We start from the raw sequence: 19,696 nt of genomic DNA, 5'->3' as shown, positions 1-19,696 counted from the left end.
AAATGCACTGCTGCAGGTTGAGAGTTTGCAACCTCCAACCCACCTACAGTTAGTGAATAGGTAGCAGCTAAAACTGGGCTTCGAAAAACATCAAATTGTGGAGTTCTTGTTCCTGAACGAATCTTTCCATCCTGTAAATTTCTATTTCTCTTTTCTTTAACAGTTTTCTTAATGATCCTCTGCATTGAAACACAGGAGGAGAAAATTCTGACCCGACGCCACAATTTATATTTCACATTTTAGTGCTAATTAAATTGATGTTTCCTTGGACGTGCCCCAATTTACAGTTAACTCTGTTTATATGTAAAAATGAACCTTGAGCACCTGAAATAAGTCTTTGTGCACTGTAACTCTTGTCTTGTGAGAAAAGAGCTGACCATGGTGCTGAACCAGAGGTTAGCGTAAGTACAGAAGTGTTAAAGTCCTAATAATGACCTGCCTGTGTACTACTCACAAAACACTGGGCAGTGATGAAATCTCAGATACAGTAACATCAGTTTATCTTAACAGCCCTCAGAATTACAGCCTCTCTCTCTACAAACATCACTGCAAACTCCAGTGCTCGTAGACAGCCTGTCTTTTGTGGTTAGTCTCCTTGAACAGACTAAGACTGAGTTATCCTAGAAGCTTCAAACTGATAAAAGTCTGCATTAGTTTCGTAGCTTCTGAGAAGCTTGTCAGGAAGCACAGCAAAGAGCCAAGCTCACAGCTGGTTGATGTTCTGGAAAGGCAGAGCCATTCAGGTCTTTTCTGATCCAGCAGAAGACAGACAGTTCTGTACAATGTGTGTTTGTGTGTGTGTGTGTGTGTGTGTGTGTGTGTGTGTGGGGATATGTGATTGAACAGAAAGATTACTTTGGTTATTATCCAGGCAAGCGTCAGGTTTCAGCAACAATGTGCTGCCTCCATTTCCCACTCTGATAATCTCCATCTTTTGTCAAGATTTTCCATGTTGGCAAGATTCATCTTACAAAATCCTGCAAGCAATTTCCCACGTACACTTATTTCAACATGTGATTTCCACAAAGATGCCAGATTGTAGGTGAATCACGTGAAAGGATAAGAACTGCATGAGGCAACTATATACACGCTGGCTCCCCCAAATAGCAGTGAGAGGTAACTGTTGTTACCACTGTGAGCGTCAGCGCCCGCGTATGATGCAACGTGACATCAGTGGATTGCACACAGCACACTCACGTTTACCAGGCTGTCATCCCGTGACACGTTTTATCAAAGCGGAGCAGCAGAAAGACAAAGACGTGACGTTGGTGAGTCCAGCTCTCTGTGCTCGCTGCTCACTCCATGTTGCTCAGCAGACGGCTGTAGAGTATTTCGCCGCGTGCGTGTTGGAAGATGAATATACGCCCTCACTGTTGCAGCCTCAGTTTGTGATATCGGACATTGAAAGATCCAAACAATTCACTGGAGTCTGCATGACATGACATTTCCACATTACTGCCTGAGACTGATAAACAGAAGCTACTGCTTTGTTGGTGCCACGGGGAGAGGAGGCCGTCAGAATGACTGTCCTCTCCCTCAGGGCCCACACTAACATGTAGTACACTTTTTGTGGAACAGATGGCAACACAGCTGTGCAGGCATGTTCATGGGAAGGTTACCCTTGTTCAACAGACTCCCACTCACAAAGCACACCTTATTTTTGAGACCATCTCGCTGTCCGCCTGCCATGCCTGCCTGTCTTTTCTCTGCTTGTGTTTCTTTTTCTATCTCACTCATGGTGCGCAAAAATAAGTTCGCACACCAAAACACCAAAAACAGGCTGTTTGTCATCACCTTCCAAAATGGTATGACTGTTTCCTGATCTGTCGGGGCAGTAAAAGTTAAGGTTTGTGAGACATTAAAAGAAATAAACAGTGGCTGCCGGTAAGAGACAGGACAGAGACTCTGGCCACCTGTATTTCTGCCTTTGCCTCTCAGATGAACCCTATCTCCTAGAAATGACCTTTATACAGCGGTAATTTGCAACAACAAACATGTTTTGAAGGAAGGGTAATGGCATCGGGATTGTTATTATTATTACTCCAGCAGTTGTGGTTCAGGATGTTGTGTGGGTCATTCACTAATCGGAAGGTTGGTTGGATTAGTGGCTCTTCCTGTCTGTGTTTCTGGCTAAGAGACTCAACGCCTCACAGTGTGAATGTGTGTGGTAGAAAAACACTGTGTGAATGAGTGACTATATAGACTATATAAGTGCAGTCCATTTACCTACCTCATCTTTTTTAATCAACATAATAAGGAAATGTTGTTAAATGTGTTTGATTTGAAGTGTTGATATCCATAAGAAGATATATTTGTGGTTTTAAGAGCCTAAATCCGTCTCAGAGTAGTTTTACATCTCCTCTCTCAGGCTTCTATCTGGAGCTCTGGTAACAACAGGTCAGTGAGCCAATCAGAAGAGAGGCTCGGAAACTCTCTTCTGATTGAATAAAGAATATAGCAGATTTCAGATAAACACTTTGAGAAACCAAATCTTGTAAGGTTGGACCAGGTGAGCTACTGCTTTGTTTTGACATCATAAAGTTACAGACGTCCTCACCGCTCATTTTAAGGCTCAGTTTCTGAATACAGGCTGTGTGCATTTCTCTGTGGAGTGACCGCTTTGATACTTTCACAGTATTAATTTAGAACCTAGACCTGCTGTATACCTACATGGAAATCTCACTTTATACAATGTGGACCTTTAATTAACATTTAGAAATGTTTATGCTTTATATGGAAGCTAAATAATTATTTCATTTGTCTTCCCTACATCATTTTTGGTACCTACTGATAAAAATAAAAAAAATTAAAAAAAAACTTTTTATGGTTCTGGTAGATACTTACAGCAGTTTGTTAAGGTTAGAGAAAGAATGCGGTCTTTGTTACACATTCAACACTGACTTGAAGCAAAAGACACAGTGCCCCTGATGCTTAAATCTAACTACACATGGACCTCAGGATGTGAACCTCGGTCTTCAATATTATAGTCTTGCACTTTGTCCGCCCACCATCCATATACTCACCACTTTCTTACAATCTGTGTGTGGTACATAAACATAGTGCTTCATGTAACTCACCATTGTAACTCTTTATAAGGTTGCTCAGACAGAACAGTCACATCCACATCACTTCTATGCATTTAAACAAATGACCACTGCTGTCATTTTACTGGAGAGGGAAATTTCAGGTGTCAGGAGGTTTTAAGATCCCTTATTTAATACTGAGGACCTCCAAAAAATCTCAACATCCAATGCTCAGATGTTCTTACAGTACATGGTTTTCATTTATCTATACTGTAAAGTTTATTTGTAAAATGTAACATATTAAAATATAGTATTGTTATGGGCTTTACTACAGAGTTGACAGAGGCCAATTAATATGTTTAAGACATTAATGTTTATTGTTATGCTAATCCTATGCATTGTATATTAGAACCCCTTCTTCAAGTCTTTAAAGTGAAATAAATTTCAAGAAGTCCTGATGCAATATAATAGAAGCTTTATGCAAGTGTTCTTTTTTATCCACAGAAAAAAATAAGACATCCTTAAACCGTTCTATTATCACAAACACATAGAAAATATACGAAAATACAATTGTGTTTTGCCTTCACATCATTTCAGAAAAGATCCTAACATTTCTAAACTCTTGTTTTTGAATGTTTTTTGTAATCTTTCTCATTTTTTCATGCCATAGTTTGATTGTGATGGCTGATATAAAGTAGGTCTACTCTGTTTTGGAAGTACTGCACGTAGCTCCCAAGTGCCACATGCTGTCCTGCACACTGCTTAAGACTTGTTGGAAGTCCACACAGGCTCTGCAGAGCAGTCAATCTGCCAAACCTGCTGGTCGACTCAGACCAGTTGACCAATCAATGTCCATCAACGGTCAACAGTCAATAAGATATGTGTGCTCTGTTCCTACTGACAGGGAATCAGTTCCATAAATACATTTTCCCTTTCAGGAAATGGACAAAGAAAAATTGATCACTGTATTCTAGAGTTTCTTCAAGCCCCTGTATGTAATATGCTTATTAGATATAATAAAATCTGTAACAGCTCATGTGGAGATTGATGTGTGAACCCTTAGTCAGGAACTCCAACAAATTCTAAAATGTTGAGTGGCACTGTGAATGTTTTGTTGTCTCTCTATGAACATTTTAATGGTGTGATATCATTCCATATCATAAAGCCTTTAAAGTAATGAGCACCTTTGATTACTCGTGACTTTTTTTTCTGCCCATGCAATTGACTGCAGAACCTAGAAAGAAAAGATGTCAGCTGAAGCTTTAATATCCAATCGAAGCATTCTTGTTGAATAATATCTGTATTTGGAAAAGAGATTAAAAAGCTTTGATGGAGAGAACTTCCGACTGATAATCCATAGATGTGGAATATAAACAAATGTGTGTTTACCCTTTTTATATTGCCATTTGATTGGCAATATAAAAACAATAAGTGATTGAAACAATGGCCAATTCTTGAAAGCCTTTATATTTGCTGGTCTAAACATCTACTGAGAATTTTTTTTTTCTCCTTGCTCTGCTGAGAAAGTGATGTGCTTTTATTTTAACAGAAGAAACAACAAGACATTTTATTTTATGTGGATTAAGAAAGCAGAATGAATGTAACCCTGGATGCACTGAATGCCTATTATTCTTTTTGGGACAGTCTCTATGCAGTCAAGGAAAAAAAAACACAAACGCAATGAAAGTTGCTGTCAAAATCAAGAAAAAGAGTTCATTCTGTTTGTTCATTTGCATTTATTTCATGGTTTAATGTGTTTTAAAATATCTTCTGGTCAGTTGTATTATTCAACAGCATGCAGGGTTTTAGAAATACAGAGGCTCGAAAAATGAGCTTGCTAAGGCAGTTCAAGGGCATGCTCCCTAAAAAACATGTAGATTTCCCTGAACTACATATGTACATTTAAAGACACTGATGACGATGGGCAAACATTGAATAACAATAGCTTGTTATTATAGAAATGTGAATCAAACAGTAGACAATATAAACAAAATGTGTTTGATACACTAATATATATATATATATATATATATATATATGTACAATAATACTATATTTGACACTATAATTATGCAAAGTAATTATGCTTAGGTTTTTGCTGTTGTTAAACCGAGTTTCCACTGCAATTACCAAAGAACAGTGTTAATGAAGACTGCGTTGTTTGAATGTGATCAGGTCAGTCAGTTTCTGTTTGTGTTTAACAGCACACAAACATAATGCTAATCCTATCCTGGGCACTGATAAAATTCAGCTCTCAAAAACAAGAACAAATGCAATAGAATAGGATACATATTTCCAAAATCACTTAATGCTTCCAAAAGGCTGTCTGACTGACTTGTAAAAGGTTATTAAATACGCACTTGGTGGCTATATACATGATATTGAGCTAAAAGACTGAGCCTAAAAATACAGCTGACTAGCTGATGAACCATATAGAAGATGTGATAATAAAGAAGCAGCATTGCTTTCGTTATGCATAGTATAGATAGCCCAAGTATTACAGTGCAATAAGGAAAGTGTAACACTATACTGTCATTTAGGTTATAGATCAAATTTGTTCTAACATGATCTAGATCTCATGGTCTGGATGGTTAGCTTATCAAAGTAAAACATAGACAAGCAACAGAGATCAAATTTATGCTTTAATGTTTATATTGTCACTTTTACAAAAGAAAAGGGTTGAGACTAACTCATGTGTTTGACAAAACACTATGTGGGTCACAATTTGGCTGCAGTTCTCAAATACAATAAAAGGGCAGGACAGAGTGGCTAATGTTAGCCTACATGCTCAAATTTCCAGGTCCTGAACGGGACCTGTATCCCAACAAAATAATGTAGTTTAATGTTTGCTTATGATGTGCTCCACTGCCTTTGTTATCAGCACGCAACATTGGCATTTCTAGTGTAGGTAGTACACTAGTTAGTTTCACATGCTAATGATTGCAGCTAATGTTGAGTGTAGCATAGAGAGTAGCCAAACACTTAAATGAATGAAGGAGTGAAAAGAAACAAAGACACCAAACTCCTTAGATATTCAGGATCATTCTAACTAGAGCCCCATGCACACTGCGTCAGCATGTGGAAAAATCCAAGGCTTGTCAGGCCTGCTGTGCCTGGTAACAGAGCTATTATTGGACATCACCGTTAGAGAATGGGTTTGGCCTCTTTCAATTGCTATCATATACTGGTACCACAAAAAGTGATATATATATAAATCTTATGAAATTCTTTTTACACTGCATTTTATAAATAACTTATGTAAGCAGTACTTATGTATGAAATGCTGAAAAAAATAAAAGGCCCAGTAACCTTGTATTACCACAGATGAGATTAGGGCAAGCACAGTAATCACTAAAGAAGCCACAGGGTCACATGAATTCAAATGAGTTAAAAATTTATTTCACAGTTCTGTATATCACCACCACTAACTTAGGAAGTGTGTAGACTGTGTGCCTGCCTATTTCAACAGCATCTGTACATCTCATGACATCGAACGGTGCTGTAGATGGTATTTCAGGCTTGGTAAAGGCCACGATTAAATAGATGTGGACCTCTCATCTCTTTGTGACTTAACCTCTTCTGTCCCTCAAAGGTCACCGCCGCCTCTCCTCTGCTGAGTTTTCTCCGCCCAGTAACCACAATACTACCCACCGACAGCACTTGATTTAATAGGACACTGTTGTTAGATTGGAAACTATACTGAACTTTTCAACTGAATCCAGTCAGCGCAATGCATTTCTGCAAATTTGTGTATACTCCCCAGTTTTTTGAAAATGCTTACTCCACCCACAATTGTCCCTTTTCAGAGGAAAAGAAGATCAAAAGAAAACTTTAAAAAAGGCTGCTTATTCTGCGTTTGCAGGGCTTTTCATTTGGTGTTTCTAGATGCTGTCTATTAAAATGAGTCCATGAGAGAAACTGTCTATCATAACTGACAGCTCTCAGCATGAGGCCTTGTGGGGATTTGATCCAGAGAGCTGAGAGGGTCAGAACAGTGCGCATCAAGTCTGTGATTATTTGGCTAAAATAAACCTTTTTTTCAGAGGTTTACACATATTTCTGCAGTGCGGATTCGATTTTAATGTAAAGAAAGAAACACGACTACATTTCTAGTGTGGTCATTTGTCAACACCAACCATGAAAGCGAGACAGCTAGCTCGCTTAGACCCCCTCCTTTGTGTGACAGGTACAACAGTGAGTGTACAGGATCTGCCAATTGTCCAGTAGGTGTTTACATAGCATGCACAAGTAGTGTCTCAGTGCTAATGTCAGGCTGGGCTAACTAGCCTGCTGATGTGGAAGCTAAGCTCTCTAGCCTCTACTTTCCAAGTGGAACACAAACCCAAAAGTTTCTCACAAATCTGAAAAGTTCAATTAGTAAACTGTAAAAAATGCACCTTTGTCAATTCAGTGCACTCTGGGGTTTTACAGCTACAACCTGCTCTAGCATTTATGGTTGCCAGTGTTAGCTAATGGTAGGAAAGTTTGCATCAATATTGCTGTGTAAGGGACATTACTGAGTCAGTTTACTGACTCCTCTCTACCTGTGCTACTATGTAACTTGAGCAAAAATGACATAGCTGTGCTTTAAAGTTTAACGTTTTTAGGGCTAAGTTGAGCCAATAACTTCTTGTGCCTTTAAGTACTTGTTGGATGACTTAGACATTTGTCATCCTCCTGTTTTTATTTTTAAATGGCTTTCTTTTCAGTTTTGCATTTGGCCTTTAGCTCCTCTTTATTTATGATCCTCTGTAGTGTATTTCTAAGGTTATTAAAAAGCTAAGAAGTAGTACAATATAGTGCAGACAGAATTTGGTCCCATCATAAATTTGGCTAATTTTATGAACATGATGTTTTCTCCACTGTTTTATATTAATTTCCACAGTTTTAATGATTATTGCAGAGTCTCTGTGAATTACTATTTTTCCTGCCTGCCATTTCATTCTAATTATCTCAGTGTAACACAGTTACACTGCAGTGGCACTTCATGATATAATTGCAAACTGGTATTGAAAAGGAGAAGGGTCATTTATAAATATTGCTTCTTGTAATTATGAGTTATTGAAAAGCAGGGTCTACACATGAAGGGGTCTTACATGCAAGTCAGAGATAAGAAGTCCTCATGCTGCAACCAGCATCTCAAACACTTATGAATAATAATGAATGATAGTACAAACATTTGGTCAACAGTGAAATGCTCCAACTGTGCCTCCCTATGGTTCAAGTGAGAGCCACCCAAAGTCGAAGACAGAGCTTTCCATTTATAAATGTTGCTGGTGTAAAAAAAAAAAAAAAAAAAATTAAAACGATGATTGAAATTGATTTTTAGGTTTTGAGTGTATTAGGAATTAATGATACAAATGTCTGGGGGAATTAAAAGCTCGTTGGATGAAGCCAAGTGTGGCCATCCATTCAGAGGAGTCAGCCAGGTGTGAGGGCTGTTAAGACGTTCACAGAGGCGTGCTGATTTTGTCAGCCAAGTCTGACGAGACTAACACCTGCGGCTTGTGGAATATTTTTTTTTCCAAATTGAATTGCATCTTTTGCCAAAATGGTGCAGAGACAATAGGTAAAGACATATACAGAGATACAGAAAGAGGAAGACAGTGTAAATACATATAGAAAATACAAACAGTGTGAGGGCATTTTAATCCTGCAAGTCTCATTTCAATTAACTCATCCATTGCCTTTTGCATACACATACACATGCCATACACCTGAACTAGTATCCACTGCATGCATGCTTGTATATCTGTGATGACCAGCTTATTAACATGTGCGTCATTAAAAATTGCTTCTTAGCGCTGTTAAATCCTGATCTCATTCAGACAGTCCTCATGTGATTTCTCACCTGTTCTTTGCATTGCAAAATAAATGCAAATTAATATTACAATGGAGAATGTTAATGTTAAAAATTATCATGGATGATAATCAGACCACCTCAGCAAGTGAGCAATTTATGCCTACATGACTATACTGAGCCACTGGAACTGAAATTATCATACAGCTGAAAATATGTAAAGTGGTAAAAACTTAAATGATCATATTCAATTTCAACTAATCATTTGTTTTTTTTTTGTTTCTTTTGTCTCTGCAGATCCCCTTTCTATGAACTAACATGGAAAAAGTGGTCATCAGTCTCCTGCTTCTGGGAACCACAGTTACGATGGTCCATGCATGTCCAAAATACTGTGTCTGCCAGAACCTCTCAGAGTCTTTAGGAACTCTGTGCCCCTCCAAAGGCCTGCTGTTTGTCCCACCGGACATCGACCGGCGAACTGTGGAGCTCCGGCTGGGCGGCAACTTCATCCTCAAGATCACCACTCAGGACTTTGCCAACATGACAGGTCTGGTGGACCTAACCTTGTCCCGTAACACCATCAGCACCATCCAGCCTTTCTCTTTCATTGACCTGGAAACCCTGAGATCCCTGCACCTGGACAGTAACCGGTTGACCGAGCTGGGGCCGGATGACCTCCGAGGGCTGATCAACCTGCAGCACCTGATCCTCAACAACAATCAGCTGAGTCGGATCTCCAAAGCAGCCTTTGATGACTTGCTACTTACACTGGAGGACCTGGATTTGTCATATAATAACTTGCGCAGCGTGCCTTGGGAAGCCATCCGCAAGATGGTCAACCTCCATCAGATGAGTTTGGATCATAACCTAATCTCCTTCATTGCTGAGGGGACTTTTATAGATCTTGATAAACTGGCCCGTTTGGACCTCACCTCGAACCGTCTGCAGAAGCTCCCTCCAGACCCCATCTTTGCACGCTCCCAGAGTAGTGTTGTGATGAGCACTCCTTATGCACCTCCACTTTCTCTAAGCTTTGGTGGAAACCCGTTGCACTGCAACTGTGAAGTGCTTTGGCTTCGAAGGCTGGAACGTGAGGATGACATGGAAACCTGCGCTTCTCCTGCCAGTCTAAAGGGGCGCTACTTTTGGTCTGTTCGTGAGGAGGAGTTTGTTTGTGAGCCCCCTTTGATCACACAACATACACACAAGTTGCTTGTTCTAGAGGGCCAAACAGCTAGCTTGCGCTGCAAAGCTGTTGGCGACCCAATGCCAACTGTGCATTGGGTTGCTCCCGATGACCGTTTGATCAGCAACTCCTCCCGAGCAACGGTATATGAAAATGGCACCCTGGACATTACAATCACCACATCTAAGGATTATGGTACCTTTACTTGCATAGCTGCTAATGCTGCGGGGGAATCTACAGCCTCCATTGAGCTATCAATCATTCAACTCCCCCATTTGAGTAACGGTACAAACCGTACCACACAGTCCAAGTCTGGGCTTTCAGACATAACAAGCTCTACCAAGATCAGTAAAGGGGAGCCTAAACCTCTGCCAGAGAAGGTGGTGTCTGTATCAGAGGTGACCGCTGTCTCTGCTCTGGTCAAGTGGACTGTTAGCAAATCAACTCCAAAAGTCAAAATGTTTCAGCTTCAGTACAATTGCTCAGAGGATGAAGTACTCATTTACAGGTAAGACTGATAATAAAATTCAATTATTTCCAGGTAGGAGTGGAGACCTTTCTGGTCAAAGTCTATAATGTTTAACTTCAGAATAGTCACTGCTCCGCCTCTCGAGTCGATTGCTAATTGTTTGCTTAGTGAATGCTAGAGACAGTCATTTTCTTTGAAGTGTTACTTGGAGATCAACATTCATTTTTCCTAGACCTTGATTTTTTTTTTTTCTCAAATTGACAATTGGTGGGCATACTGCTTTCACATTTTCAAGAAACCCAAAGTGAAATCCCCACCCTGAACCATTAATTAGAAATCAAAGAAGAAAAAGGGATTATAGACCCTCATTTTAATGTATCCTTCTAAAGCTGCTCAAGTCCATGAAGTGTAAGCTTGGAAACTGCAGCTGAAGATCTCCGGGCTCTGTGTAATCAATTTCCTATGTCAAATGAGACAGAGAATTTGGAGACATTAAAAAGGACCAAACATATTGGGCTGTCTTGTAAGAGCAAACAAATGGAGCTACCTTTTCATGAATCCTGCATGTGAATCTTTATCTGACAGCTTGAAAACATTTTGTGGTATTTGCTGCATATAAGATATCGCACTTTTTTAAAATTTAGTATCCCCTTGGGTTCCAGAGCCTCAATGCACCTAAACACATTGATGGGTCCCTCCAAAGAATTACTACCTCACGTATGCTAAAGGTGGTATTCAGTCCATCAGAGTAGTCGAATTGGTAAAGTTTGTGCTTTGTACAACACCTCATCACAAATTATCAGAAACCTGTCCAGTAATTTATTCTGTGCAATAGTCCTACACAGTGTACCTGTACTGTACATTCCAGCAAGAGCCATTTAATGAAAGATAATTGACAGAATATGACAAGGCAAAACAGCTGGTTATTAGCTGTGAATAGGAGATTAGAACTGTACAAAGCAATGACGAGAGATATTACTTTGTTCAAACACTGTGAATCCAACTCACCATCTCTGCAAATTCAATAACAAGTTGTTTATCTGATTTCCTTGCTTGCACACTCTGTGTCAGTTTGTCATGCCAGAGAAAAGACAACAAAAGGAATTTTTAATAATTTTTTTTTCTTGCCAGTGACAGAAACATTGGATGACTCATCCATGTTCTCAGTAAATGCTTTATGAATTTTCTTTATTGTACAAAATTGCAAACATAACACTGACGTGTACTTTGTAAACTGCTTTGTTTTTCATTGGTCATTGATTTACAGCATCTAAATAATTTATAGGAAAAGGGATTATTGTTCATTCTCATAATCATTGCTAACAGAAACACAGCATACATTTTTGAATGCTACTTTTGAGATATTTAAGCAAAACATACTTAATCTCCCATTTGTTTTGTTATTTTCTTATTTGGGTAATAGTGTTTTGATCCTCAATAGCAATTAAGGTTGGTGACTTTCTCAGTTCCTCACTTTCATGCACTACTGGTAACTATTAAGTTAAAAATAGAGTGCTAATGCTAAAGTTGTCTTTGTCATGTGATTTAGTCCTTTAAAATGGTTTCTATTTCATACTCGGGGAACATGGAATGAATTAATGTGTAGGAAAATGACCCAAAGCAATAGATTTACGTGCATTTATAAAATAATGCCTGTGCAGTCCTTTTTCATGTCAGAAGACAAATTAGGAGCTAGGAGGAAAAGATAATGTGCATAGGGAGGCCAACTACTGTTTTTGAATTAATATTGATATGACTTCATTGCCTGCACATGCACACCTACTGTGCTCTAGTTGGCTGACACAGTTTCCCAGGGCAGCGCCTGCACTCAAGCAATAGCATGATTAAAAATCAATCACAGCCATGTGGGGGAGGAGAGAGATTGCATGAGTTCTCTCGAACACGTGAGGCAACACAGCTTCTTCCTGGTTATGGAAAAAGGCAATTAAGGATGAATAATGGACTGCAGCCACACTGGTGTCTGGGCTCTGTGGTGGAGGCGCTTCAGATGCATCAAGCTTTGGCTGCTCGTACTGTAGGAGAACAGCAAGCCAACAATGGATGGATGACTGAAGGATATATTTATAGATAACTGTTAGCTTTCTATTTCAGCTTTTTCTTGCAAATCTCCCCACTGTGGAGCTAATAAAGGCTATCTGAATCTTAATCTTAATCTTTTTTCCCTGGTTGGGAAGCACTGATATATAGTATTTAGTGGATTACTGTTTTAGTGAAGGTTTTCTTAAAAAAAAAAAAAAAAAAAAAACCTTGTCCAATCTAAGGATTATTGATGCACACACAACCCTACTGCAAAACAAAAATTAAAAAAAGGAAAAACTTTCTACAATATCTGCACATAACAACAACAGTTAAAGTTTATGTTAAATTTGTGCTTATGGCAAATAATCTCTGGCTAAGGTATGTTTCAGGGTAGGAAACTAAAACACTCGATTAAGGTCTGGATATGGTTTGCATCTGGTAGTTAAAACTGTGGTTAAGTGGTTAAACTTGTATCTGTAGTCAATGAAAAGGCTTGACAGGCTTTCCCATTGTAGATATGTAGAGACATAAATTTAGATTTTTAGATGAGTGCCAGATGTTCATCTATTCCATCCCCACTGCAATGCTTGAGTTAACCCTAACCCTAACTCTAACCCTATTATGACAGTGACAGTCTTTCTTCAAACTCCTAAATGTTGTCTTCATTCTCAACAATCTGCATCAGAAACCTTCTCAGAGGAAACACAGCCTCTTAGTAGCCACCGTAAGCCCATAGTGTACTAAATCCAGCTTAAGGTTAGGGAAATATCATGATAACAATTACTAAAAAGGCATACATTTGCCATAGGTAGAACACATCTAGTGCATACGCTTCTTGCATTGTCAGTGCAAAAGTTAAAATTCGTCCAATATAGGTGTTATCAAAGTGGCAACCTCCACGGCTGAAAAATGAGGCCAACGCAAAGTACCAAAACCTGCAGTTCTTTGAACAGCCACTTTAGGTTGGCTCCAAAAGCAAGTGAATTCTTAAACTCTCATGTTAAAATGCTCAACTTTACAGCAGAAATAAACATGCTCACATGGTACAAAAAATTGTTTTGGTCTCTACAGCCAATTTCCCTCTGTAAGGTGCTGAATTTTTATATAATTCACCCATATATTTTATAAAAGCTTACAGTTCTGCATAATTGAGGGCTTGCTGTTTGAGTGACAAGTGGGAGAGTGTATGCTTGCCACAAACCAGTTTTGGGATTAGTTAGCCAGCTCAGCTTCAAAACCTCTCCTCAGAAACCTATGGATGATGTCACAGAGGCTAAAGCCATTTGTATTTACATTCTATGGCGTTATCCCCAGGAATATTGGGCTGTGCATATAGCCCACTTTAGTTTGACTGTCAATGGTGCTCCATTCTGTTGTGAAAAGAAGTGGTCAATATACTGTAGTTAACTACACTTAAGAGAGAACTTACAGTAACTGTCATGAGGAGAGGCAGTGACAGCACTGATGTAACTGTCAAAACACAGCATCTACAAATCAGCTTTAGCTTTTGTTGGAAAGGGCTTTCATATAACCTTAAGGAAACAAAGGTGTGAATACTGTCAGATATCACAGCATATTGTGACAGCTCCAGTACTTAATTAGATGTGTGTGTGATCTACCTTCCAGACAGAAGTGTTTGACGGGTAAAATCCTCTATCCCTGCATGTTTACATAATGAAAACAGAGGTTCTTGCAGCATTTCATTGATTGCCAATACATCTTGAACAATTAACATACTGCCGGATCAACTTTCAGTTTCAGTCAAAGGCAGGGAGGCGTAGTATAATAACAGAGTTGAAACAACTTAACGAGTGTTAAATGGAATCTACAAGAAATTATGTTTAGCCAAAACAATGTACAAAACGTGGCCATTCAATTCTTATCTCATTCCTCTTGCTTCATGCATATCAAATGGAATAACACTGGGACCAATGAAGTCATCTTCTTGAATTACTCTGTGCATATAAATAGCTACTTAGCATGCTTCATTTTGGCATTTTCTTTGATCTGCCCCAGCATAACAAATGAAGCCAGAGTTGCTTTTAACACTAGCTCTCTAGCCTTGTCTTGAACTCCCATAGCAAGAGGTCTGTATTGTTAACAGTGTTTCTTTCTGTCTCTTTGTCTTCTTGTAGGATGATTCCCATGACTAACAGAGCCTTTGTAGTCACAAATCTTGTCCCAGGGATGCAGTATGACCTTTGCGTCTTGGCCATCTGGGATGACACTGCCACCACTCTCACTGCCACCAACATTGTCGGCTGTGTCCAGTTCATTACCAGGGAGGACTACCCACAGTGCCAGTCTCTTCACAGTGGATTCCTGGGGGGCACCATGATCCTGGTCATTGGTGGCATCATCGTGGCCACACTGCTGGTGTTCATCATCATTCTCATGGTGCGCTATAAGGTGACCAGTGGTATCCAGGCTAATAAATTACCAACTGTGAGCAACACGTACTCGCAGACCAATGGGGGGCTGAACAGGTTCAACGGCGCCCCGCCACAGGTCAAGTCTACAGTGGTGGTCATGCGTGAGGAGATGGTAGAGTTCAAGTGTGGATCACTCCAGAGCAGCCTCTCCTCATCCTCCTCCTCCTCCAACTCGTTAGACAGCCACGCAGGAAGGGGGGCTGGCGACCGCTACAGCATGCAGGGCAGTGAATGCAGCACCCTGCCCAGCAGCAAATTCAGGAGGCATGGGCACGGTGCCAAAGCACGGCCAAACCTGGACCACCTTTTAGGGGCCTTCACCACGCTGGAGCTGCGAGGGGTAGCAAGGGACCACCAAGGGACTTCTGGCCCCTCCACCACTTCCAATACTATGATGACGGTGGCTACGGTTCCCCCTTCTGATAAAGAACCCCTGCTAGGAAGGGCCGAGTCCACTACCATGCTGGGACGTCTCCTAGGGCTTCCTCAGGAGGGTAAGCCCAAGAGGAGCCATTCGTTTGACATGGGTCACGTAGGGGCCACACAGTGCCGCAGCAGCTACCCTCGCAGGATCAGTAACATCTGGACTAAACGCAGTCTGTCTGTGAACGGCATGCTGCTGCAGTATGATGACAGTGAGGACGAGAAGCCCACTTTTGAGAGCTCGGAGTGGGTGATGGAGAGCACAGTTTGAGTGCAACTGGTCTAACTGTGAGGTCCATGGCCAAAAAATAAATCTATAGCAGGAACTACGGGAACATGAGTGCAGAGTGAGGGACGTTCCAGTGGGAATCCACCTTTGGGTTTTGCATGAAGTTCATCCATGTGAATACTGTCTAAGTAATTATGTGCAAAAAGACACTCAAATCCTGGCTGTGATCTCAAATCTTTGACAGTCTTTACCTGTATTTGAAATTTTTTTCCCATTTGAAACAGCACAGAATCTCGGATTGTGCAGATATATGGCCCATATGGAGTAACTCCCAATCCACAGGGTATGTGAGCGCATCTCTGAGAAAAAGGAGGGAAAAGTAAGATGAGAAATTCAAAGTGGATTTGCTACATCTGTATCAAAAGAACACCAAGAGGATTTGCCTCGACTGTGGTGAACTGAACGTGCATCACAGTGTTGTGGATCCTCAGCATGAAATGGGACTACTGCAACAGTAGGACCAGAGGAGTGAATAGAAAATTAAAACAAAGTCATTTTTATTTTCATCTGGGTTTTTCTATCATTTTTACTATTTATTATTTGAGGTGAGTCATCAGCAGGCAGAGCTCTGTAATGAGGTTGTAGTTGTCAGCGATTGAACACACACACGCACACACACACACACACACAGAAGCTAGTGTCCCTTCACACACAGCCATTTTACATCATTTAACAATACTTTAAGTCAAATTTCAATTAATCACAAATGGACAAAATGACATATTTTCAAATAGAAGTCCTATTCTCTAGATAACAGTAACACTGAACCATAACAAGCCAGTCTTGTATTTCTACCTCAGGTTATGTATCATATGAGGTTATTATTATATCAAAGTTAATGGAAATACAACAAATCCAAATGCACAAGATGGATCACAAACACAAACCACAAAGTTCCTTAGTTATCTGCAAAACCTTCAAAGAATTACTTTGTCCCCAGCCAATCAAATTCAGTATGTTTCCAGCTCAGGTTTGAAATTCCCCTCACTGGTTAGCACTGGCAACAGTGGTCCCTGTAGGCTAAGAGGCCATTGATGTAAACAGAGTGTTCTCTCAGGGTATGGTTTCAGATGCTATCAGCACATATGACAGTAGCCAGACATGAATGGTCTTAGAAATCCAGCAGACTCTCTTAATCATTCGCTTAAACACACAGCGGGACATGTTATTCGGCTTTAATTCTCTTTAGGCAACACAGACAAGAGATTACTCATTTAGCCAGGTTAAATGGCAGAGTCCAAATTGATGTTTATTAGCCTGATAAAGGTCATTATGGCGCTTAAGGGAGGACATTAAGTGGAGAAAAAGGGGAAGAAAGATAACTTATTAAGGGCCAAACAGCTGAAAAGTGGATTGGACAATACAAACATAACTGTGGTTTGTTTATGCATTATTTGAATTCATTCACCAGGTCAATCATTTCTCTTTCATTCTCTTTCACACTGGGCTGTACATTGCAGTATAATACTTTGAATTAGTGGCTGTTGAGATTAGTGATCAACCAGGATATCCACACACATTTTGATGCCTTTCTAAATACCCTGTTGGTCTCTGCTGCATTTCAAGATGTGGGGTGGTCATCGTGTTTGTTTTTTTTTTTATGTTTTATTATTATTGTTTTATTCCCTAGATGTATTGTTCTGTATATTGGCATTTTTTTGTAAAATAACTGGGTGAGAATGTAAAAGCGGGAAAATCGTACAGTAGTACTTTTATTTTCATGTGAAGCAACAGTGAGAAGGTGCTTTTCTGTGGTGTACCAACTTGGCCATTGTTAGTTGGCTCACTGGAATGGTATTTTACATGTTACAGCAAGTAGACAGAAGAGGATGACTAGCTGTTTTTAAAGGGTCAATTCACCCAAATTACAAAAAAGCAGATTATCTATTTTACCTCTGGTTGTACTCCCCATGTAGATAATCTTGGTTTTCTTTGCGGGTTTTGGGATGTGCTTATGTGAGATTTCTACCTTTACTGCAATACAGTGAGGTTAGGATGTTACAATATGACAATGTGAGACAGTGTTTTGCCATAATGTTTATACAATAGTAGCTGTCCCTTTAATATCTCTGGCTGAAATAAATCTTTATGGGAAATTTTGCAAATCACCAAAGGAATATTGGATATTTATGTGATGTTTGCATCAATGCAGGTAAATACATTAAAAAAATAGGATGGCAATATTACATATTTTATTTTTATTGTCAACAAAATCCTATTTAAAGACCAATGATTTCATCCTAGTGCCAAATACTATCTCTGTTTCCAAACCTTGACATATCTTATTCCCCCACGTAGCTCCATTGTTTCCCAAAAACTATTAGAAGCACATTAGTGAGGCACACTGCTACACTGGGTGACATTTTTCTTCATTACCATGAACACATATGCTGTAGTTTATTTTGAGTCAACCCAACATACACAAAATAATTATGTATTATGTAACAAATTGTATATTATTGTGCAGCTGCAAATAGTCCCCAACAAAACTACAGTTCCCATCTGTTTTAGGAAAGTACTAGTTGGTTGCAGCTTTTAATATTGTGTTGTTATTTTTGGTCTTTTCATGAGATTTGTTGTTAACAAGAATAATTCAGAACATCACCAGCCTCATACTTTAATTTGGCAAACAGGCCAGAGACACCCCTGCCCCCACCATTTATCCATAAACAGCTTTTCAAATGATTTTCCAGAAATCATAATGCCTATTGATATTCCCAAATAAAATTTAATTTACCATGTGAGGATTTTATCCATAATGGCCACTCCTGGAGGAGAATGAGGGTGGAGGTTTCCACAAAATCCATTGGGGATTCTGAGTTTATGATCTGCCTGAGTTTTGGAATCAGTGACCGAAAATAGTTCCACTCAAAGCTCTCTGCAACCAAGTCTGTGGGTGATGGGAAGTTGTTTCTGACTCAATAGGTGGTGACCGTCTCAAAGACAGAGATCTCAAAGCCTGAACAAATGAAACAAACTATCTTGATGGTAGAGTCCACCAGAGGTAAATGAAAAAAACCTGTATTTCTTGTAATTTGTGTGAATGGACGGTTTAACCTGTTGTCTATGCTTGTGGCATCATGTAAAAATCTGTTCTACACTGCTAACTAAGAACGCCATTTAAGTGTGTACTTGACTCAACATAGTCATGATTCTCACCTGAGGTTCTAGGACAAAAAAAAAAAAAAAAAAAAAAACTGTTTCTGTGTGAAAAGATTTTGCTACAAAAGAATATAAAAATATTGATTAATTCCTATGAACCAAACTGGCTCATTTGTGTTTTCTCTTCCTGCAACATCTCACAGATACACAAATTAACTTTTTTTTAACTTATTTTTAATTGTGTGCCTTGCAGTACATTACTAATTACACCTTTCTGAGCTGAAACTGCTGCTTTATTTTACCCACTAAGTACAAATTAGTTAATGGAGTAATGGAGTGTCCTTCCCCTCTTGGTGTCTTTGTTTACCGTGGATGAGCCAAGGGTTTTCCTCCTGAGGTCCAGCTGCTGTAATCAGGCCAGTTGCTGCTGACTCACCTCAGCACTGCCCTTGTTACAAATCACCGGTACATGCAGCTCCTGGCCAGAGCCCATAATAAGGTCTTAATTCATATAATCTGTTAGGCAAGGTGCTTACGGCAGCACAGAGTAAATATAATCTCCACAAGGGCCAAGCGTTACATGATAAGACAGCGATATGCACCTGCTGAGGGCTCAGGGGGAACGTGACCACTGGATGTCGCATGTAGGAGGATTATTGTTGTTGAGCTGTCATCATCATCATAAAGAACATATGCCAATGACTGAAAAAGACAAAGTAAATGTGTTTATTGAAAAGTGTTCTGACAGTAACCACCAGTTTTATTTAAAAAATACTTTCACAGCAGTGGCTGAATCATCCTCTTTGGTTACTGTGTGTCAGCAGGTGAGAATATCAGTTTAAACTACAGGTCTATTTACTAAGCCTGTCACCAATTACCGCCAAGGTCACAAAATTTTGTTTCAATTTAGCGTGTTACTTCCCAAGAGTAAA

The 19,696-nt window shown here is 39.6% G+C and overlaps 1 protein-coding gene across 1 annotated transcript in view; it reads left to right on the top strand.

Annotated features, from left to right (window-relative positions):
- The window catches only part of LOC139614206 (leucine-rich repeat and fibronectin type-III domain-containing protein 2), a 140,267-nt gene extending 121,209 nt beyond the window's left edge, over positions 1-19,058 (top strand). The window contains exons 5-6 of the mRNA XM_071471386.1: positions 9,121-10,517; positions 14,654-19,058. Of these exons, the coding sequence (XP_071327487.1) occupies positions 9,142-10,517; positions 14,654-15,644 (2,367 nt within the window). The 5' untranslated portion in view covers positions 9,121-9,141 and the 3' untranslated portion in view covers positions 15,645-19,058. The remainder of the gene's footprint in view (positions 1-9,120; positions 10,518-14,653) is intronic.
- The last annotated feature ends 638 nt before the right edge of the window (positions 19,059-19,696 follow it).

The sequence above is a fragment of the Trachinotus anak genome, unplaced genomic scaffold (genome assembly GCF_046630095.1).
Source record: "Trachinotus anak isolate AG129_WGS33_773 ecotype Australia unplaced genomic scaffold, CSIRO_AGI_Tana_v1 ptg000033l, whole genome shotgun sequence".
NCBI lineage: Eukaryota > Metazoa > Chordata > Actinopteri > Carangiformes > Carangidae > Trachinotus > Trachinotus anak.
Note: the sequence above shows the minus strand (reverse complement) of the source record. Positions and strands in the feature narration are given on the sequence as shown.